General features: G+C 40.9%; 3 protein-coding genes across 5 annotated transcripts in view; 2 read left to right on the top strand and 1 right to left on the bottom strand.

Moving 5' to 3' along the window:
- LEO1 (LEO1 homolog, Paf1/RNA polymerase II complex component) overlaps nucleotides 1-1,208 on the top strand; it is a 50,734-nt gene extending 49,526 nt beyond the window's left edge. Inside the window, exon 12 of the mRNA XM_082618868.1 lies at nucleotides 1,007-1,208. Coding sequence (XP_082474994.1) covers nucleotides 1,007-1,111 — 105 coding nt within the window. The 3' untranslated portion in view covers nucleotides 1,112-1,208. The remainder of the gene's footprint in view (nucleotides 1-1,006) is intronic.
- Nucleotides 1,209-2,983: 1,775 nt separating this feature from the next.
- Nucleotides 2,984-10,665, top strand: LOC309802057 (RNA polymerase-associated protein LEO1-like). The gene is made up of 5 exons (XM_082617261.1): nucleotides 2,984-3,101; nucleotides 6,554-6,651; nucleotides 7,281-7,426; nucleotides 8,423-8,559; nucleotides 10,616-10,665. Exons 2-4 carry the CDS (start codon nucleotides 6,568-6,570, stop codon nucleotides 8,436-8,438), a joined length of 246 nt encoding a protein of 81 aa, XP_082473387.1. The 5' UTR covers nucleotides 2,984-3,101; nucleotides 6,554-6,567; the 3' UTR covers nucleotides 8,439-8,559; nucleotides 10,616-10,665.
- A 5,866-nt stretch (nucleotides 10,666-16,531) lies between these two features.
- Nucleotides 16,532-23,087, bottom strand: part of TMOD3 (tropomodulin 3) — a 91,361-nt gene continuing 84,805 nt past the window's right edge. For all 3 annotated transcript variants that reach the window (XM_082620086.1, XM_082620088.1, XM_082620087.1), the window contains one exon: nucleotides 16,532-19,542. In XM_082620086.1, the coding sequence (XP_082476212.1) occupies nucleotides 19,508-19,542 (35 nt within the window). In that variant the 3' untranslated portion in view covers nucleotides 16,532-19,507. The remainder of the gene's footprint in view (nucleotides 19,543-23,087) is intronic.

Below are 23,087 nucleotides of genomic sequence, written 5' to 3'. Positions count from 1 at the left end.
GCCAGTGCAGGGGACACAGGTTCGAGCCCTGGTCTGGGAAGATCCCACTTGCCACGGAGCAACTAAGCCCGTGCACCACAGCTACTGAGCCTGCGCGTCTGGAGCCTGTGCTCCGCAACAAGAGAAGGCCGCGACAGTGAGAGGCCCGCGCACCGCAATGAAGAGTGGCCCCCGCTTGCCGCAACTAGAGAAAGCCCTCGTACAGAAACGAAGACCCAACACAGCAAAAATAAATAAATAAATAAATAACTTTATTTCAAAAAATTAAAAGATAAAAAATTGACAGTCTTTAGGGCATCCTTGGTGGCGCAGTAGTTGAGAGTCCGCCTGCTGATGCAGGGGACACGGGTTCGTGCCCCGGTCTGGGAAGATCCCACATGCCACAGAGTGGCAGGGTCCGTGAGCCATGGCTGCTGAGCCTGCGCGTCCGGAGCCTTGCTCTGCAAGGGGAGAGGCCACAACAGTGAGAGGCCCGCATACCGCAAAAAAAAAAAAAAAAAAAAGACAGTCTTTAGAATGCTTTTTAGATAACGAAGAAGTGAAATGCTCAGCAAGTGGAGAAAAAAGTTTAAGTAAATACCTAATTATGGTCAAAATAGTCAGCAGAACAAGCAGTTATATAGGCTGACTTCTTTGGGAGAGCCCTAACTCTTCCCAGGGCAAAGCCCCTTTCCACTTTCCTGCAGCTCTTCTCCATGTACAGCAGCTTCTTCCCCCTGTGAGACTGGGTCACAATTGCTTAGCTCGCTCTCATGGGCCTGAAATTGGGGTTTAGGGTCAGTTTGGTTATTACTCCGTAGTCATTTTGAATGCCTCTAGTACTTGTAGGTTTGGAAACTCGCCATGACCTTAACCACTGGTTTTCTTCAGCTGGTAAATGTTCTTATTAAAAGTTATGTTATTTTTGGGTTTTCAGAGGGTTATTCAGCTCAGAGCTACTTTTGATAAACCTTTCTAGAAATATTCTCTATGAACTTTGAGATTTTTAAAATTTTTATCTGTTTAGGAAGGTGAGCCTTCTGGAAAGAGAAAAGCAGAAGATGATGATAAAACAAATAAAAAACACAAGAAATACGTGATCAGTGATGAAGAGGAAGAAGATGATGATTGAAGTAGAAAATGTGAAAACTTTATGTATTTTATTGTACAGTTTGTTTTATAAATATGTAAACATGAGTTATTTTGACTGAAATAAATTGATTTGCTTTTGAGTAATTTTAATTGTAATAAAAAAATTTAAAAAGCAGGTCTCTGTTCAAGAAATTGACCCCTCCCAAAGCAGGCTGATTTTGTTAATGCCTTACACTAGTTCTTAGGTTTTAGTGAATTCCTCCCAGGCCCCACAAAGAAGCCTGGCAAGGGCCAGGTGAAGCGAGTGAGGCATTCTTCTGGGGTGCAGAGTTTTTAAAAGGGGCGCAAAAAAGCCTCCATAATTGTATTCGTTTGTTAGGTCTGCTGTAGCAAAGTACCACAAACTGGGTGACTTAATACCACAGAAACACATTATCTCACAGTTCTGAAGCCTATAAATCCTAAATAAAGGTGTCGGCAGAGCCGTGCTCCCTCTAAAGGGAAGAATCTTTCCCTGTGTTGTCCTAGCTTCTAGAGAATCCCAGTAATCCTTGGCTCGTAGTAGTGTAACTCCAATCTCTGCCTCTGTCTTCACATGGCTTGTTTCCCTGTGTGTCTGCTCTGTGTCTCTCTGTGTCTCCACTCTGTGTCCCCAGATCCCACTCTCCTTTCAGGACACCCATCAATGGGTTTAGGGTCAACCCTAATCCAGTGTGACCTCATCTTAACTAATTACATCTGTAAAGATCCTATTGCCAAATAAAGTCACATTCTGAGGTTCTGGGTAGATATGAACTTTGAAGGGTCCCTATTCAGCCCACTACAGTAATCAAGTTTAATAATACCGTAATACAACATTTAAAAAAATTAAAATTAATGTTAAAATATGATGAACAAAATGTCAAAAATTCAAATAAAGATGATCTAACAGGGCTGGGATTAGGGTAAGGCAAGTGAGAAGAGTGGCACAAGTACAGAACTGGATGGATTGTCTCTTTATTTGAAATTTTGATGTTTTGTTTATGGGAGTTTTTTGCATGGAGTTTGAAATGTATTGCAATATTATTTACCTTGATCACTGAGATTCTGGCACCACTTATATTTTTCACCAAAGTGAGTATCTCACGTGTTGCGTCCTAGTTGTGGCCCTGCTTTCTCACAGCATGGTGGCTGGGTTCCAACGGTGAGCACCCCAAGAGAGCTGTATTATCTTTTTTCAAAATCCACCACATTCTGTTCAGTAGAAGTGAGTCACTGATGTGAGCTCATATTCAAAGGGAGGGAAATTTGACTCCTCTCGATGGTAGAAATGGCAAAGAATTAGCAGGTATATTTGAAATCCATATTTAAGATATGTATTTGTCTTTTCTGCAGTGCTCTTCTACACAGCCTAATCTTTCCCTTAGGAATGGACTAGGCCTGTTAATACAATCTAGGAGGGGTGGCTTGTGGGAGGCTTACCCTGAAGCCTGGTTATAGAGAAGTGACATTGAAAGAGAATAAGGTCCTAACTCACCACTGTGTCACTCTCCTAAACTCAGAAACCTTTAGTCCCTTGCTATTTCTTGGTTTATCAAGTTGAAAGTCCGATGCCTGGCTCTTGAGAGCCTTCATTTTGACTGTCTTTTCCAAGGCAACAGTGTGTTTGTTTTGTCACTAGCAGACACATATGTGACAGTGATTGAGCTCTTGTCTCTTGTCTCCAAACCTGCCCTTCTCTACAGAGCTTGACTATGCAGGGCCAAGGCTCTGCAAGCACATTTCAGCTTTGCCAGCTGCCCCCTGTTATGGGGTGCCAGAGAAGACTGGGAGCCTGGATAACAAAGAAAAGATTGCTCCTTCCTGTTTGTGTATGAAACTTTTCTGGGGGCTTCCTGTTGACCTGCAGTCTTTCTGAGGGGGCGCAGCAGCAGCAGTAGTTTCTTCCCACAGAAGCTCAGTCCGGTTTGCAGTTTTACCAAGACTTGAAGAGGCAGCTTCATTGTACTCCCAAGAGACATCAGTACCAGCTGGACACTTCTCTTCCTCAGGTATGAGTTTCAGCTCCAAGGGGCCCTGTCTGTAAGTCTGTAAGTTTAATGATAATTCTAACTTTCCCCTTTGTTCCCTCATCTCTAGGGGTGGAAGTTGCTCTCTGAGTTTGCTAATCCTGTGATCCCTTAGGGAGTTCTCTTTGTGCTTTTTGTAACCAAATCAACTTTAAACCTAATTACAATTTTTAAAAAATACTAAGATCTATCTGTGTAGACAACTGGTATGTTTTCTGTTCCCCAACTTGGACCTGACTGGGTAGCCCAGGAAGCAGATCCTCAAAGATGAGATGTGTAGATTGGTTTGGGTCTGAGCTCCTCGCCAGTGGGAAGCAGGATGCTGGTGGTGCCTTGGCATCATGATAAACCAGATCATCCCCTGTGATTGAGGGCTCAAGCGGCTGCTACACTTGTTAGGCAGTCCTGGTGACTAAGGACTGTGGTGTGGGATGGATGCTTCTGAGTGCCCTGGAGCACTTACAGAAAGTCGACAAGCTTAGGTTAGTTTTGGTTTGTTTTTAAACGTTATTGAAGTAGAGTTGATTTACAGTGTGTTAATTTCTGCTGTACAGCAAAGTGATTCTGTTATACATATATATTCTTTTTCATATTCTTTTCCATTAGGGTTTGTCACAGGATACTGAATATTGTTCCCTATGCTATACAGGAGGGCCTTGTTTATCTGTTCTCTATATAATAGTTTGCATACACTAATCCCAAACTCCCATTCCTTCTCCCCCCACACCCTCTCCCCCTCGGCAACCACAAGTCTGTCCTCTATGTCTGTGAGTCTGTTTCTGTCCTGTAGATAGGTTCCTTTGTGTTGTATTTTAGAGTCCACATATAAGGGATGTGGTATTTGTCTTTCTCTTTATGACTTCACAGAAGCTTAGGTCATGGTCAGAGAACCAGGGAGCACTTTTGACAGCCCTAAAGGAATCTCATATCTTGTAGTCAGAGGGCTGAGGTAGCTGAAAATCAAACGCATGTAATTGTGTGGTTGCAGAACTACAACATCAACTGAATTCACAGCCTCTTCAAGACTCTCATGTGAAAGGGTATTGATTGAGAAAGAAACTAGGAATGGGGATTTCTGTTTGGACTCAGATAAAGCTGAAAAACGAATTTTGTAGTCCCTCTGAGCCCGCCTTGCCTGTGAGAGGCAGTCTGCGTTCCTATATCTGAGGAAACAAGTTTTTTTTTAATTGACATATAGTTGATTTACAATATTACATTAGTTTCAGGTGTACAAAATAGTAATTCAAATATTTTTATAAATTATACTCTGTTTAAAGTTATAAAATGTTGGCTATATTCCCTGTGCTATACAATATATCCTTGTAGCTTATTTATTTTATACACAGTACTTTGTACCTCTTAATCTCCTTTCTCTATTTTGTCCCTTCCCCCTTCCCTTTCCCCACTGGTAACCACTAGTTTGTTCCCTACATCTGTGAGTCTGTTTGTTTTGCTATATTCACTGGTATGTTTTATTTTTCAGATTCCACATATAAGTGATAACATAGAGTATTTGTCTTTCTCTGACTTATTTCACTAAGCATAATACCGTGTAGGTCCATCCATGTTGTTGCAAATGGCAGAATTTCATTTTTTTTTATGGCAGAGTAGTATTTCATTGTACATACATACCACATCTTCTTTATCCGTTCATCTGTTGATGGACAGGTTGCTTCCATATCTTGGCTATTGTAGATATTGCTGCTATGAACATTGGCCTGCACATATCTCTTTGAAATAGGGTTTTTGTTTCTTTCAGATATATACCCAGGAGTGAAATTACTGGATCATATGGTAGTTCTATTTTTAGTTTTTGGAGGAACCTCCATACTATTTTCCATAGTGGCTGCACCAATTTACATTCCTTCCAACAGCATACAAAGGTTCCCTTTTCTCCATATTCTCCCCAACATTTGCTATTTGTAGACTTTTTGATGGTAGCTATTCTGACAGGTGTGAGGTGATATCTCACTGTGGTTTTGATTTGCATTTCCCTGAATGATTAGTGATGTTGAGCATCTTTTCGTGTGCCTGTTGGCCATGTGTATGTCTTCTTTGGAAAACTGTCTATTCATGTCTTCTGCCCATTTTTTAATCAAGTTGTTTGTTTTTTTGATACTGAGTTGTATGAGCTGTTTATATATTTTGGATATTAACCCCTTATCGGTCCTATCATTTGCAAACATTTTCTCCCATTCAGTAGGTTGTGAAACTAGTCTTCTTGCTTGAAAATGCTGTAATAACATCACTTGGGGCAGTCTGCATTCCCCTCAAGAGTCACCCAGCTGAGTGCTGTCTGACCTACTTTTTACCAGCAGACCCATCACTAGGATCTCATCATACTCTGGCAAAGAAAGCACAAACTCTGACTGAAGAAGAAATAACTTACACACCAAAAGAATTGCAAGATTTTGCTATTAAATATGAGCAAAAGCCTGGGGAATGTGTGTGGACGTGGATTCTAAGAATGTGAGATGAAGGACAAACACTAACTACCTTGGGCCAAATTTACTGATACGTGTGCACTTTTATTGATATATTCTGGATTTGTTGTGTTAGGACATATAGCTGGACATGGCTCTATACTTGATTGGTTCACCAAAAAAACTCAGTGGTGGCCTTCATTTAATGAAGTTGAGATACCAAAGCTTCCCTGGCTTTGTGCAGAGGGAATTCAAAGACAGGGAGATAGGAGTGTCAGAGTAGACATATTTTGTGTGACTTGCATACCATCCCCCACCTTCCCTAACTACATTCCTTGAAAGTGCCAGCTTAAAACAACAAACATTTAATATATCTCACCATTTCTAAGGGTCAGGAGTAGTTTAGCACTGGCTCAGGGTCTCCCACAAGGCTGCAATCAAGATGTTGGCTGAGACTCTATTATTTAAAGGCTTGCCTGGGGCTGAAGGATCTGTTTCCAAGATAGTTCACTCACATGGCTCTTGGCAGGAGACCTCAGTTTGTCACTGCATGAGCCTCTCCACAGCAGTTTGAGTGTCTTCACGTCACAGCAGCTGGCTTCCTCCAGAGCAAGTGACCCAAGGGAGAAAGAGCAAGGCAAAAAAGCCACAATGTCATGCAGAGCCTTGGAAGTGAGGCTGTATTCTATTGATCACATAGACCAACCGTGATACCTGTGGGAGAGGACCACACAAGGGCAAGAATACCAGAGACAGGGATCCCTGGGATCCACCTTGAAAGCTGGCTATCACAGCAGCTTGGCCTTCCACCAACTAACTTTGCTGTTTTCCTTCCCTGTAGACACTCTTGTGAGGCTTCTGAGGACCAGGCTCAGGGAGCCAGTCTGATCATGGTTTAGTGGAGGTTTGGTTTATGAATCTTGGGAATATGTTGAAGTGATGGGCTAAGAACTGTGTGAAGAACTTTAGTGAGAGAAATTAATACTGTGCATTTTTCCCCCAACATTGAAGATTATAGTGGGACCATGGATCTGTTTGGAGACATAGATGACATTTCTTCAGAGAGTGATGGGGACAATCAACCACCCATTTCAGGACAGCCTGGTACTGTAAGTACAATTACAAATCTCAACTGGGCCCATTGTTCAAAGTTAAGAAAAAAGTTTCAGAGGCTGATGGGTCATGTAGGGAGGGGACATGGATGATGAATAGCAGCCTGAAACATCTGACGAATGGGTGACTTTCTTAGCTATATTGGGAATTTCTGGATATTAAAGGGAATAGAAGCAGTTGCTCAGAATGAATTTGATGCCAAACTTTAGGGGCTAGACTGTGAGGACGCATAATTTGAAAACCTTTGATTTAAAAGTTTTTCTTATTTAAACCTGTGCCAAGAAGTGTGTACTATTTGACATTCTTCTCTGATTTTAATAGTTACTTAGCATTGAGGGGTTGCATAATTTCACACATCTGTTGCTAAATATCTTATGCAAGCTAGATAGGTCAACATTTTTTCTGGTAATGCAGGCTAACAGGTCTTGTTTTGCATGGTGGTTTTTTTTGGGGGGTGGGGAGAGGATGAAATTTTAAGGAGAGGCCTGGAGGGGTTGCCAACTGCTTTATCTCTGAAGGGGTGTCCAAGTTTCCTTCTGGTCACACCTGCATCTGCCTAGTGCAGAAGGAGAGCTAGAGCACTTCTAATGTCAACTCGGGCTCTCACATTCTGATTCCCTCTTAGGATGGACGTGGAGTGCCTCAGGACCAGCAGGAGGAAGAGCCAATTTCTGAAACCAAAATAGAAGTAGAAATTCCCAGCATCAACTCTGATTTAGGAAATGGATTGTACTTTGTTAAACTACCCAAATTTCTCAGCATAGAACCCAAGTAAGAGGACTGATTAAAGTTTTTTTTTTTCCCGAAGATATTGAGTAAAAATATGTGGAATGTAAATGTTTTTCTTATTTATAATGAGTTGGCAGGGGCTTCCGTGGTGGCACAGTGGTTGAGAGTCCGCCTGCCGATGCAGGGGATATGGGTTCGTGGCCCGATTCGGGAGGATCCCGCATGCCACGGAGCGGCTGGGCCTGTGAGCCGTGGCCGCTGGGCCTGCGCGTCCAGAGCCTGTGCTCCGCAACGGGAGAGACCACAGCAGTGAGAGGCTCGCATACTGCCAAAAAAAAAAAAAAAAAAAAAAGTAACCCTTGATGTACATCATTAAACTGTGTTAGCCAGATAGGAGGTGATGTGGGAAGGTCAAGAGGACATTCCTGACTCAGTTGACACTGGCCCTGCCTAGTGAACCCCAATGTGTAGAAGCCAGGCAGATGGAAGGGAATGAAGGCTCTGCTTTGGGGCTCGGACCCTCCCCACCAGAACCTCCCCATCCTGCCATCAGGAGCTGTGGGGAGCTCTCTGGGTTGAGGGCCCCAGACTGGAATATGTGGGCACCATGGTAGTTTGGTGGAGCCTGGGCAAGTCAGGTGTCTGTCTCAGGGGTGAAGAGAACCCGCCTCCCTCAGGCATCCACTGGACATGAACGAGGTTCCTCAGGCTGGTTGCTGCACTCTGGGCTCTGCCTGGCAGCACAGGGGACGCTGCATCTCCCAAGGCTGTGCCGGTGCCAGTTCTGATGGGGCGGTTGGTGTGAGGGAGGGAGCCTTTGCCTCTTCACCCTGTGTTGTCTTCACGCCTTCGAACTGAACAAGATGATGACCATGTGTGGTAACAGGGGTGTAAAATGGAGAGAACTGTACCCTGAGGACATAGGAACTGGTGTTATCCTGGGCGAGGCATTTACGTGTTCTTTAAAGTAGTTTCAAGGGAGCACTAAGTGAGTTCATTTTTTTTTTTAAGTTCAGTAATTTATTTGCTTCTTTACAGAAAGAAGAACGTTTGAGGGCTTCTACTCACCAGGAGACCATCCATCTGCAGGAAAAGCAGAACCAGCGGGGCCGAGTGCCCCCTACCAGGGCCCCAGCAGTGGTGAGGAGGGTGAAGCCAGCAAGAGCCATGGCGAGGTGAGTTGGGAGAGGAGGTCACGCTTCACGATCTCAGGGCCGTGGGAGCGATTGTGCTCTGGTGGGCTCTTACTGTCTTGCTGTTATTCACTTAGGACAACCGTATAAAGGCCTTTTATTTTGTTTTCCCTAGGACCACTTTGCCACACAAAAGCTTAGCTGGGAAAATAAGGCACCCCTATAATAAATCAATTAAATAATTTTTGTCCTTATGGAGGAAAATGTGTAACAGGCAGTTCTCCTGCTTGTATAGGGACCCAGCGTTTAAACTTTGTAGTTTAAAAAAATGTGGGCTTCCCTGGTGGTGCAGTGGTTAAGAATCTGCCTGCCAACGCAGAGGACACAAGTTTGAGCCCTGGTCCGGGAAGATACCACATGCTGCGGAGCAACTAAGCTCATGCGCCACAACTACTAAGCCTGTGCTCTAGAGCCAGTGAACCACAACTGCTGAGACCATGTGCCACAACTACTGAGCCCGCATGCCACAACTACTGAAGCCTGTGTGCCTAGAGCCCATGCTCCACAACAAGAGAAACCACCGCAATGAGAAGCCTGTGCACCACAACGAAGAGTAGCCCCTGCTCGCCACAACTAGAGAAAGCCCGCGTGCAGCCACGAAGACCCAATGCAGCCAAAAATAAAAAATAAATAAAATAAAATTTAAAAAAAATGTGTGCATGAAGCCCCTTGGGTATCTAAAAATGATCAGACAATCTCTCCGAGGGAAAAAACCTCTCCAATCTAAGTCATTTAAGCATGTTTGAAAGCTGTACATACTTCTTCATGAAAACTTTAAAAAATTGTTGGCTCCTCAAGGGGAATATATGGTGGGAAGTAGCAATATTCAAGAGTAGAAAAATTCAGGAATAAGTGGGTCTTCATCTTTAAGGTCAATCCTATATCTAAAGTCCCTTTGCTTTCAGAGGAAAGGGCCAGAATCTATTCTTCAGAGAGTGATGAGGGACAAGGTGAAGATAAGGCTCAAAGATCATTGAGAGCAAAGAAGCTCACCAGTGATGGGGTAAAACCAAATTTATTCAATCTGAAGGGGTTTGCCCTGTAGCCACAAGTCAACTCCTGGAATGAAGAGGAGCTCACAGCCCTGGAGCACAGACAGATGTCTACACACCTCCCTGTAACTCAGTGAGATGAATGCAGTAATAAGCCTAGACGTGGCCCAGAGGAGGGCCTGACACCTGTGCGTGGTGGGAGACTGCCCGGAGCAGGTGCCGTCTTGCTGGCTGCTGAAGGAAGAGCGTTAGGGTGGACATGCCAGAGGACGGAGAGGCCTGTGAGAAAAGACACATGGCTGAGACACCAGGGCTCGACCAGAGAATTAGAAGTAGCTGAGTGCAGTAGAGCAAGGGGCCTCTCACCTTCATCATGGGTATGATAATAGTGGAGGGTTAGTTCGTTTCCATATTGTTAAAATTATTTTCCTTTAATTATTTCCTTTTCCACTTATAAGAGCACAAGTGCAAAGAAAATGTAAGTCTTAATTACACAAGCAAATCACTATGTTGTTGCCATTGTGCCATATTCATTCATCCAGTGTTTTCTGAACACTTAACATGCTCCGCTATGGGTTTGGGGTTACAGATCAGAGGAAACATCTCAGTAATAGAAATCGGCCTTACTGTGTAATGGAAGCACTAATTTTTCGTGTGAAAAAAATATATTTAAAACTTGGAAAGCATACTGAAAAAGCACATAAAACACAAGTAGTCCTTTTAAAAAAATTGACAGGCTTTAAAATACTGAATTTTAGGTAGAGAAAGTGAAGTACTGAGGAAGCAGAGGTATGTATTTCAAGTAATAATGAGCAGAATCCCCGTCAGGATAGAGTGAGGTGTCCCTGAGCCCTGACTGCTGCCCAGGGAAGCCCGGGCTCCCCCTGTCTGACTTGTAGAGACAGTGTTTGTGGACAAGGTCGCCGCTGGTGGGTAGGGTTCTAACATGAAGGGCTAGCTCCCCCATCAGCTCAGAACTACTTAAGACAAAATTTCCAGAAACGTTCAGTATTAAATTTTACACCTTCTCTCTCATATCTGTTCAGGAGGTGAACGCTCCAGAAAGAGGAAAGCAGGCGGCGAAGAAGAAGAGGATGACTGAAGCATGAAACGCGTGCTTGCTGTAAATATGGTTTTCAACTGTTTGTTTTAAAACTGATGAAATGACTTGTTTTGATTGAAGGGAGGAATTGAGTTGCTTTTGCATAATCCTAGTTGTGGTTAAAAAATGTTCAGAAGCAAGTCTGTGACTTTAGAAAATACATTCTTCCCAAATGAGAAGTTTATTTTGGTAACTGTTTGCTCTGGGTCTTGGGTTTCCTTGTCCGAGCAGGTACAGCACGGGAGCGCTCGCTGGAGACTCGGTGCTTTGCCAAGTGCTGCATGGGTCTTACCAGTTCTAATCCTCAGAACAACTCAAAGGGCAGCTGCTGTTATTCTCATTTTATAGACATGGAAGCTGAGTTAGAACTTAAGACCTCTGCCCAAAGCTTTTTCTTAAGTTAAAAACAAAAATATTTTTGAGACAAGGGTCAGGAACTTATTTGCACAGCAGTCACACTGCTGAGCAGATACATTAGTGACCTTATGGAGAAAGACACCCAAAATACCTGAGAGAAATGGTCACCAAAAGGTTTAGAGAAAAAAGAGCAGTGGGAAACAAAACACTAGATTTGCCTTCCAGCTTTGTGGCTGGTGCAGTAGCTGGAACATAATAGGTGCATAAAAAGTATTTATTGAATGAACAAACCAATGATACTATCTTGGGCAAGTTATTCAACTTCTCTGAAGTCAGTTTGCTCAACTTGATGGGGTTTGGACTTGACCACGTAAATTCTTCATGATTTAATGTTTATATTCCTCTACCTCTGAGAGTTGAATACTAATTAGATACGTTTTTTTAGAAGTCTTTTGTTAAATAGAACTGGTCAAAGAAAAGGAAATGGCCCATCATCTGACCACGCAGAAAACCTGGATGTACATTATATTTCCCTCCCTTTTATATTTTTAAAGTATAATTTCATAGTTGTGCAGTAAACACAGACATAATTAGCACCCGCTCCAGAAAGGCCATTTAGAGACTCATCCAGAATGCTGAGAAGTACTAGCACAGTTCAATCATGACGTCGGCTATTCTTTTTTTTTTTTTAATTTTATTGAAGTAAAGTTGATATACAATGTTGTGTTAATTTCTTCTGTACAGCAAAGTGACTCACTTATACATATGTATATATATACTTTTTCACCTTCTTTTCCATTATGGTTTGTCACAGGATATTGAATATAATTCCCTGTGCTATACAGTAGGATCTTGTTTTTTATCCATCCTATATATAATAGTTTGCCTCTGCTAATCCCAAACTCCCATTCCTTCCCTTTCCTATCCCTCCAAACCCCTTGGCAACCTCAAGTCTGTTGAGCTGCAAATGGCATTATTTCATTCTTCCTGATGGCTGAGTAATATTCCATTGTATATCTTCTTTATCCATTCATTCATTTAAGTTTTTCCATGTCTTGGCTATTGTGAATAGTGCTTCTATGAACATAGGGGTGCATGTATCTTTTCGAATTAGTTTCATCTGGGTATATGCCCAGGAGTGAAATTGCTGGATCATACATCAACTCTATTTTTAGTTTTTTGAGGAAACTCCATACTGTTTTCCATAGTGGCTGCACCAATTTACATTCCCACCAACAGTGTAGGAGGGTTCCCTTTTCTCCACACCCTTTCCAGCATTTGCTGTTTGTAGACTTTTTAATGATGGCCATTCTGACTGGTGTGACTTGGTATCTCACTGTAGTTTTGATTTGCATTTCTCTAATAATTAGTGATGTTGAGCATCTTTTCACGTGCCTATTGGCCATCTGTATGTCTTCTTTGGAGAAATGTCTATTTAGGTCTTCTGCCCACTTTTCGATTGGGTTATGTTTTTTTTGTTGTTGTTGAGTTGTATGAGCTGTTTGTATATTTTGGAAATTAAGCCCTTGTTGGTCACATCATTTGCAAACATTTTCTCCCAGCCCATAGGCTTTTTTGTTTTGTTTATGGTTTCCTTTTCTGTGCAAAAGCTTTAAGTTTGATTAGGTCCCATTTGTCTATTTTTGTTTTTAATTTCTGTTGCCCTCGGAGACTGACCTAAGAAAACACTGGTATGATTTTTGTCAGAGAATGTTTTGCCTGTGATCTCTTCTAGGAGTTTTATGGTGTTATACCTTATGTTTAAGTCTTTAAGCCATTTTGAGTTTATTTTTGTGCATGGTGTGAGGGTGTGTTTTAACTTCACTGATTTACATGCAGCTGTCCAACTTTCCCAGAACCACTTGTTGAAGAGACCATCTTTTTCCCATTTTATATTCTTGCCAATTTTGTCAAAGACTAATTGACCATAGGTGTGTAGGTTTTTTCCTGGGCTCTCTATTCTGTTCCACTGATATGTCTGTCTGTTTTTGTGCCAGTACCACACTGTTTTGATTACTGTAGCTTTGTAGTATTGTCTGAAGCTTGGGAGGGTTATGCCTCCTGCTTCGTTCTTTTCCCTCAGGACTGCTTTGGCAATTATGGGTCTTTTATGGTTTCATATAAATTTCAGGATTATTTGTTCTAGTTCTGTGAAAAATGTCATGGGTAATTTGATAGGGATCACACTAAATCTGTAGATTAGGTCAGCTGTTCTTTATAGGGGCTGGTCTTGAGGCTCTGCTACTTCAGCAACAGGGCAGTTGGGCCGAGCCTAGAGGCCCTCAACCCTTGTAGACATGGTGGAAAGCTTAATATTTGAAGGCCAAAAGATGTTTGGGGATTTTGGACCCTCCCATTGTTTGGTGCTTGGAGCAGGGTGCCACTGGGCTGAGCATGAGGGCACTGTCTCCCACAGCCACAGCTCCTGGCACCACGTCCACTCAGACTCACAGGAGCTGGAGTTACCTGACAACCCAAGCACCCTAGCCTCCAACAGGCATCAAGACTTCCCGAATGTGAACATAAGCCCAACAGCCATCCTCGGAAGGCCAGCCAACACTAAAGATTCAAGGGGAATTTTGTTATTCCTTAAGTTTCAAAATTCAATTATTTGATGTTTATCCCTAAAAGTTTCCTCAAACCCATTACACGTTGCGCTGATTTTCTCTTTTGGTTGGTGGATATAGGTGACTGATGAGAGATGTTTTTGTTTTACTGCAAAAATAATCTCTAGTTTAATAGCTGGATTGGCTCCCATCAGGTCCAGAACGCACCGGTCCCTGTTTCTTCATATTTGTCAACTCAATTTTTTTTTTTTTAACTCGATTTTTTTTTTTTTTTTTTTTTTTTTTGTGGTACGCGGGCCTCTCACTGTTGTGGTCTCTCCCGTTGCGGAGCACAGGCTCCAGACGCGCAGGCTCGGCGGCCACGGCTCACGGGCCCAGCCACTCCGCGGCATGTGGGATCTTCCCAGACCGGGGCACGAACCCATGTCCCCTGCATCGGCAGGCAGACTCTCAACCACCAGGGAAGCCTTTTTTTTTTTTTTTTTTTCCAATTTGATTTTATGGACAGACCAGATGGAGTACTGATGGTATGAGATTGAACCGTATGAACTTACTATTTTTATGGGTATAAATGGTCACGTATTGACAGTTTTATATGGTTTAACTTAATAGGGTAGGAAAGAATAACTCAGGGAAATTAATAAACTTGTTCTTAAGAGGTGTGTAAGGAATGAACTTTAGAACATAGGCACTAAATGGATTTTCCAGAAAGTCCAAGTCTACAGTATATTTGATAAACTTTAGTGAAATTATTTATTCCGATATGAAGTGGTAAATTCTAAATGCCTATAGTCCATATTTTTCAAAAGAACCTTCACTCTGCTATTATGAGCCAATAATATTAATATTTTGTAATATTTAAGTATCAGTATTATAAAATTCAGTTTTTATATTTATAAAAATTGAAAAAGTATAGCATTTTGGTATTTTAGAGTTAAAAAATGTATTTAAATGCCCAATTTCATGTGACAGAGAATGATGCACTGTTATAAAGGTACTTCTCAAGCTTTTAAAGATAACTAAAACCAAATATAATTCATCCAAAAGACTGAAAAAAAATGTGGGCATTTATTCAAAATTACAAAGGTTTTTATGCTATATGTGTGTGTAAATGCACATGTATGCATGCAATTTTTTTCACTTTTTTTTTTTTTTTTTACAATTCTTAAGCAGACAGATCTAAAAGGTTTAAACAACTGAATCAAAGACCTTTTCTTTTGTGAGTTAAGGTGAAATTGAAACTCCTAAAAATTGCTATACACAGCCACCAAGAAGCACCCAGAGGGCTTCCCTGGTGGCACAGTGGTTGAGAGTCCGCCTGCCAATGCAGGGGACACGGGTTCGTGCCCTGGTCCAGGAGGATCCCACATGCCGCGGAGCGGCTAGGCCCGTGAGCCATGGCTGCTGAGCCTGTGCGTCCGGAGCCTGTGCTCCGCAAGGGGAGAGGCCACAACAGTGAGAGGCCCGTGTACTGCAAAAAAAACCCAACCGAACAAAGAAAAAGCAGCACCCAGAATTTGTTCTTAAACCTTACTCTCTGAGTGGACTACAATATCTGACAGAAAAATTTTAGGCCTATTAATGGCTTTGCAGCACTTAAAACATACTGATAGTCTGTAGAAAAGGGAGTTAAGCCTCACATATGTAGACTCCAAGGGAGTTAAAAGTGTACGAACTTGAACAACAATGCTAACAAGACATGGCTCGTGGTGTTTCACAGTGTTACAATCTATTCTTATCTAGCTACTAGAGCAGATGTCCTAAGTAAAAGTCTTTATATGTCAATGAAGGCTGTCTAAAATTCTTGGTAATGGTTTACAAGATTGGCTCCTCTGAATGATCAGACTGCAAGTTAGAGTTCAGCATTAACAAACTGTTATAAATGTTTTATAGTTAAAAATTTTCCAATTTTTTCAGTTTTTATAGGGAAAGACTTATGGAACTAAATTATAATGCAGAAAAATCAGTATGACATAAGAAAGAATGACCACATTAAAATGACATAAGAATATAAAAATCTTTGCTTATTGTAAATACAATTTTCTCAATTTAAAAATTTATGAAGAGTTCCTTTGACTGAGAAGTAGCTAGAAACATTAACTGTCGTATGGTGAGAAACAGCTAGAAACATTAATGTTCAGTGGGAGCTGATGGAAAAGATGGTTCTATAGATGTTTAGACTGAAGAACTCACACCCCTTGATAGGAGGTGCTCTGACACATCCAGTTTGCTTGGTTCTTGTGGGTGCCATGTCTTTAGTTAATATTGTTCGAAAATAGAGTGGTCTTGAGGGCATTATGCTAAATGAAGTAAGTCAGAGAGAAAGACAAATAAATACTGTATCATCTCACGTATCAGAATCTAAAAAAACTAAATTCATAGATACAGCAAGCAGAGTGGTGGTTGCCAGAGGTGGGGCATGGGGAGTGGGTGAAATGTGTGAGGGTGGTCAAATGGTATAAACTTCCAGTTATAAGAAAATGTCCTACGACTAATGTACAGCATAGTTAGGACAGTTAATAATACCGTATTACATATTTGAAAGTTGCTAAGAGAATAGATCTTAAAAGTTCTCATCACAAGGAAAAACATTTTTTAAAACTACGTGAGGTGACAGATGTTAACTAAACTTATCGTGGTAATCATTTTGCAGTATGTGCATATATCATGTTGTACACCTTAAACTAATACAATGTTATATGTCAATTATCTCAATAAAACTAGAAAAAAGTTTTTTAAGTGAAGTGGCATTTGAAATGAAGGAGAAAAACTGGACAGTACTGAACTTACAGAGAACGGAAATTGCTATGGATTCTAGAAAAACAATGATCCTTGCATCTGCTGGGAGGTAACAGTGATTCCTGATTTTATAAGGAAAAAGTGAGGCAGTCCTGGGACCACAGAGCGAAAATTTAAAGATTTTATGAAACCTCATGAATTATTTAATCTTATTTTAATGGTAGCAAGGGTTAAATATAATGTACAATAGAACATGACTAACATTTTATCAAAACATTTTTTCTTTTATAATTTTCAGTATACCATGGACTCCCCTTTTTAAATGAAAAAAGATCAGATGCTGTCAACGGAAAAACAATATACAAAGCTCTATACATGTAACTTTTCCAGAGGACACCTACTGTACAAAGCAAGTATGTGGATTATTTCATTCAAATAACAAGAATCTGCAATTTAACAATCAAGACATAATTCTCCTTAAGATCTCTAACAGTCTGCTAATTTTTTAAACACAAAATGTTTATTTGGTCTTTTAAACGACAGGCATCACACCATTAGAAAATGTATTTCACCTATGAATTAGACTTCTACTAGGCTTTAGCTCCAAGTATACAGCACCAAGATCCATTTTAATAATATCAATATTATTAATATTGATTTTTTAATACATACAATTTCATGCAGACAAACTGGAAGAATTAGAACTTCCAATATGAATATAAAATTTTATAAAATGGGAAATTAAAAGCTTTTTAAAAAACAGCAATTTAAAAATGCAAAGAATAGTCTTTGCTTAGATAACCAGACAAGTTTACATTGGTTACACTACAAAAACTTAAAGTCTTAGAAAATCTTTGGTCTAAAAAATCAAGAGTATTTCACAACTCCAATCTGTTATAAAAAATTTTAGAGAAATACAGAAATACTGAAAGTTACTAAAAGGGTAAGAGGTGCCAGATTTTTAAAGATCAAAGTAAACATCAGTTTTCTCCCTTGTAATTACAATTCTTGAAAGATTTTCTGCATTTAATCAGATGAATGTTCACCCCTATTTATTAAGAAATCTCTTCTTCAATTATATAATGAACTATTGTAGCTCAGAACTGGAATGGTACAAGGAAAACACTCAACTTCTTCATACTTTGATAAATAATAAGTGGAAAAGATATTACCCCAAGTATAACACACAATTTTAGGTGGGGCCCACCTACCTATATTTTAAAAAAAGCTTTGGGGAGGAAAGGGTAACATCCTTAGCAATTTACTGACTGACTTACAGGGCAGGGCAAGCAAGCAAGCCTTGCTAAAAGTGTACAGCTGCTCCATGCTGACTCCCCACCCTGCTGGAACTGTGCAGTCTCTAAAACCAAGTGCATTTCCAAAGTCATTTATGAAAGGAGAGAGGGAGAGAGCGAGCGAGAGTGAGCTTGACTTGCTAACTTGGAAAAACCTCCAGCACCCTATAACTGAAAGGGAATAGCAGTATAGTACAAAGTCAATCTTTGGCCCCTCTCAAACAATGGATACTGATTCCAAAAACACACACACTCAGTCCTCATGAGGAAAGCTTTTGCCTGTTAAGAAGGCTTATTACTGTAGCATGCAAGGAGCTGCCTAGCTCATTAGATAAACTGTCCAACCCAAGACAAAGGAGCAGACATTTTATAATTCAATTTCAAGAAGTTTAAAAAAATTAACAATAGACCTCTCCCTTATTCTGGAAGGAGATTCCTCCTTTAGAAAAATCTCCCTGTAAGTGATACACCCAGGCCTGAATTGTGAAGGCCAGGACTGCTCAGACTCCTTTGCCCCTGTCGTCTGCAGCTGTAACGCCTCTGCTATCTCCTGCTCCGGGGCTGCGCTGAAATAGGACATGAATGCAGGCCCAAATTGTCTATCATACTGTTGGGTCTGGAGTAGTCCTCCCACCACAGGACCACCGTTTAACTGTTCACCTTAATACTTTGAATGATAGGAAGACAGCTTGTATTATGAGAAATTACTTTTATACAATGTAGACCAAAAAGTACAAGATGAAAGGAAACAGATAATAAGAGTTAGATTTATCAAGAACAGCCATTTTCCCTATTGGTTGGGAAAATCTGTAGTGAGTGGTGATTATATACCATTCAGACAATTCTGTGTTGCATATAGGAACATCTCACTATCCTGTGCAGCTCTTAATTTATACCCAGGCTAGTTTCTAATTTACCATCAATTTAAAGGACTGTTTTGCATGCTCCTCAGACTTCATCTCCACCATTTATTAACTTTGATTTCATGTGTTTAACAACAGCTTTCTTTTTTCTTTTACCCTAAATAACTGAGAGTTGGCTGTATGCCTTTTACAGGGAAGGAAAAAATAGCTTTCCTACTCAGATGCTTTTTTTTTTTACTATGAGCTTTCACAAAAATTTAATAATGCCCACATTATTACAATGAAAAACGGTAGTGAATTTAGACCTAACTATATTTTTAAACAAAGTGTGCAACCTGGCCAAGCTGATGACTTTGTTGAAAAAAAACTGTAGGTGTTGCTGAGACACCTTGGACAGGTGCAGTGCCGTGGAATGCACAGGAGACTGCTTCCTCTCTCCTAGAGATCTGCTTTGACTCCAAAACAGATGAACAGGTTTTGAGTCATCTGTTTTAAAATGCTGGCATTTCGCTTTCTTGATAGAAGCAAAAACCATACTCTTGCCAAGTTCATGTGTTCTGAAACTTGGAAAAGTCTCCTTGCCATGGAATAAGGAAAGCTTTGAAGTTCCTTGTATCTAAGAGGTGCAACAATTCTGACATCAGCAATGTCCCTTTTTGACTTAAAAAAAGATTGGTCCTTAGAATGTTCATATTACTCTACATAAATGACTTCCTAAACTTTTTTATAATTGTATTTTTTTAACCCAAGACTCATCATAAACCATTTAATTAAGCTAAATTAAAATTGATTTAGCAGAAAGTAGAAATAATGCTTTAGAATACAAAATATCACCTACTAGTGATTTACAATTTGAAACTGGTAACAACTTAAACTAGATAAAAGATACATGTAGTTAAAAAAAAAAAAGATTTCCAGTCTTTTCCCTTCTCCCGAGGAAAATTTTACATCTGATATCACAACACGGGCCCTTGGCAAACTTTCGAAGTCTTCCAAAGATTATATGCTGGCAGACTTACTGGTGGTCTCCTTCAACTCGTCTCTTGCGAACTATGAGAAAAATAAAGAATGTTAGAAGTCCCTGTTAGTTTGTACAATGTTAATTTGCTTGTGACAAGTTTCTGTGTGATCCAGTTAGAGTTGTACAAAAATGAATTGTCCATTTGCAGTTCAGATGGCCATTAAAACAAAAAATTCACATCTTTCACCATGGTTACTTAACCTGTTAAGAACTGAGGGGCTAAGCTCAGCTATGCTTACACAGCAGTAACATTAGAAATCTACAACAGAATGGTCAGCAGTCACCTTCAAGTCACTGTGCCTGTCTCATTTGTGTATTAAAATTTATACCTCCATTAAAAAATGATTAATAACTTACTGTATTAAATTTTGAAATGACATTCAGGCAGCTGGGATTAGAAAGTATTAAACGTAACTATTTGCATGCTCTTCTGATTAATTCCTCAGTTTGTGCAAGAACATACCAAAAATAGTATTATCAGTTTCAAAGGTAAGTGACTTGCTGCTACTGCTCTCCAAATTTTCCTTCTCTTATCTCCTACAAAATGAGCCAGTTCAGGGCTCTGAGAAAACAACAAATGCAAAGTAATGAAGATCTTAGACCCTGGTAATGTGGTGATGTCACATCTCGCTACCATAAACTTGGGCAGCCACAGTGGTTGGTCAACTAGTCCAGTTAATGGAGTAAACAAAGGTGCACATCTGAGGACCCCCAGCCTCTTCCCGGGCTGGTGACCCTGAGCCACTTGGCTGTGCTCACTAGAAGCAGGGCAAAGTCTTCAGCGTCAGGGTCTTGCTACCTTCACTCTCACCTGTCAGCTACCAGAGAATATTTGCTGAGAGCCACCAGGTCAGGGCTCCTCAGCATTGTGGCAACTCCTATTTAGAGAGGAAAACGAACACAGGTTCTGGAGTCAGCAAGAGTGGGGATCTGTTGCTTTTTGTGGTTTGCTCTTTGGCAAGTAAGGTAACCTCTCTGAGCCCCACCTCATCCTCTGTAACAGGGGATAATGATACCTGTACCTCACGGCTGTGCGAGTAAAGTCTGCTTAGTGTAGTGTTAATACAGAAAACATTCAGTGAAGGGTACTCAGCCTCATCGCCACAGTGGGGTCATGGGATGGTCCTGAGGTCAGCCATCTTTTCGGGATGAGGAAAGTCAATTTAGCTTTTATAAAGCTAGAGGATTTGCATGTATACGTAATTGGTTTTAATACTCTAACCAGTAAGTTCCTCTGTTTAAGTTACATTGCTGGTCTATTAATTTCTATACTCCCTTCTATGGAAGCAAGTAGGAAGACACCTGCCTTTGTTCAGCCTGAATTGGCTGTTTTAACAGAGGAATGAAAATCTAACAGGTGCACTGGCCTCCTGGCCAGGCTACGAATTCTGCTCTCATGCTGTTCTGACTGCTGGCTTCTGTTCACTGGCCTTCAAGAGATGAGACTGGACAGTTAAGTGATGCACATAAAAGCTTGTCCAGAAAATAAAAACCAGGAGGACTGAAGTATCAGGTCCCCATGAACATTTTTATACTTATTTAACTAGGTGCACCCCAACTCTAATTTCAGTCCATGTTAATTAACAAGTTTCATGTATTTACTGAAATATTAGGGGAAGAAATCAAATGGAGAATTGAGTCCTCAAATACAAACTTAATTCATGTATATGGATCTCTGAAGAAGATAGATGTATCTGAAAGGCAAAGCACGTAATTCTTTAGGGTAGGACATTTCCAAGAAAATTTTGAATTGCAGTAGTGTTTGGATGTTATTGGCAGACCATTTCAGATGTTAAAAAGCATGTTATTAAAAACACATTATAAACAAGATCAACAAGGACAGATGGAACAAACAAAAAAAGTATAGAAAATTAATTACGTAGTTAGCTAGTGTAAAGATAGTAACGTGAGACAAAGTTCAATCGAATATTTCACGTACACCATATAACCTCTTTGCTGTTATAGCCGTGATACTCCTTTAGCTGAAGAGATGGCGAGTAGGTAGGATTATTTCAATGAAAAGTTGAGACTAAGAAAACAATGAGAGAGGGAAAGACAGTATCAAAATCAGAACACTAAAGCTCTGATGTAGCCCCATTTGCAAGGTGAAGAAAAACTATATGTCCCAGAGATGCTGTACAAATTTCAAGTCTTGTGCTCCAATATCTCTGTCCAGTTACCACATACTAGAAAGCAAGTAAGAAGACGGTCTTTAGGCCTGCCACCTTGATCCACAGGCAGAGATCAAAGTGCAGGGCTAAAAAACAAATCCAGCTGAGGGTGGATGGAGGGCCGGCTGCTGTTGCTGTGACGCAGCACAGCAGAGGGAGGTGGGCAAAGAGCACTTCCGATCCCTCTTCCTCACTTTGTGCCCACTTGTTACCTCAGCAATTCTTCAGTTCATCCTGTGGATGAAAGACTAATAAATTCGGCCCTATTAACAATTCTTTGGCAATTTCTTTCCAAAATCCACTCCACTAATATAAGTTCTCGATACTTCATGATTAGTCAGTTGCCAATAAATCCTAACTAATCTCATTTCTTCTCTATCTCCAGAAGAGTAATAAGAATAGTGTTTTTGAAGTATCATTTTAATCATGCACTCAGTGGCTTATAAACTCTCAAATGCCTCCACATAAAATCCAAAGGAATCTAAGTTCCTTACCACGTAATTTTAGTGCCTTCTATCAGCATTCCCTCTTAATCTGCTGAAATAATTTTTTTTTATTCTGTTAGCTTCAAATAGCAAGTGCTTGTTCAAAGTTTATTCTGGATCCTGCATCCTGTTATGAGAGTCAGTTCTCAAAATCTGCAGGCTGTCTTCAGCATATAAATAACTTGCTTACTCCCAAATTTGAGCTTTTATTAATGCAATTCCTCACTCCAGGAATGTCCTTATTCTCATGTCATGCCTAAGACCCATATGTCTGAAGACCTGGTTTGGATCAGAATGAACAGCATGGGGAGGGCAGGCAGCCTGTCTGGAGAGCTGCCAGCACAGAGCTGTGTGCCGTTTCTCACCTCTGCTTCGTGTCAGACCGCACCTTCTCCAACACGGCCTCCTCGTCCTCTATCACACGTGCCTGCGCACAGCTCCTCGACTGCTCAGTGTTGACATAAAGCAGCCTAGGGAACTGTTTTCATCTACTCCCCTCATCTTCCATCTGCCAAAATCTTCCTTGCTCTAACAGTAGGCCCTCTTTCCTTAGAAAGATCTGGGCAAAGCACCTGCCATAACAGGCTCGCAGAAGGGCACAACTGCTGAGGCCTTGAAAGGTTGGCGTCCCTTTCACGTGCAGGCATGTGCACGTGCAGACTCTCACTCTGCTGCTCCTGCAGCACGGCTGCCGGCACCGCCTCCTCAGGGAGGCACAGCTGACAGACGTGGCTAGGGCTACAAAGATGTCAGTGGGATCCTGGGACAGCTAAGGTGGTTTCTGAGGAAAGGAAGAACGGAGACCCTTCTGGCTTAAGTTTATAGCTGCTTAGTTACCAGAAAATTTCAACTTTAAGCAGGATTCAAATTCTACCACTTTCTTTTTTTACTTAATAAATATTAAGTACCTACTATTGT

The sequence above is a fragment of the Mesoplodon mirus genome (genome assembly GCF_964341445.2).
Source record: "Mesoplodon mirus genome assembly, chromosome: 4".
Classification (NCBI taxonomy): Eukaryota; Metazoa; Chordata; class Mammalia; order Artiodactyla; family Ziphiidae; genus Mesoplodon; species Mesoplodon mirus.
Note: the sequence above shows the minus strand (reverse complement) of the source record. Positions and strands in the feature narration are given on the sequence as shown.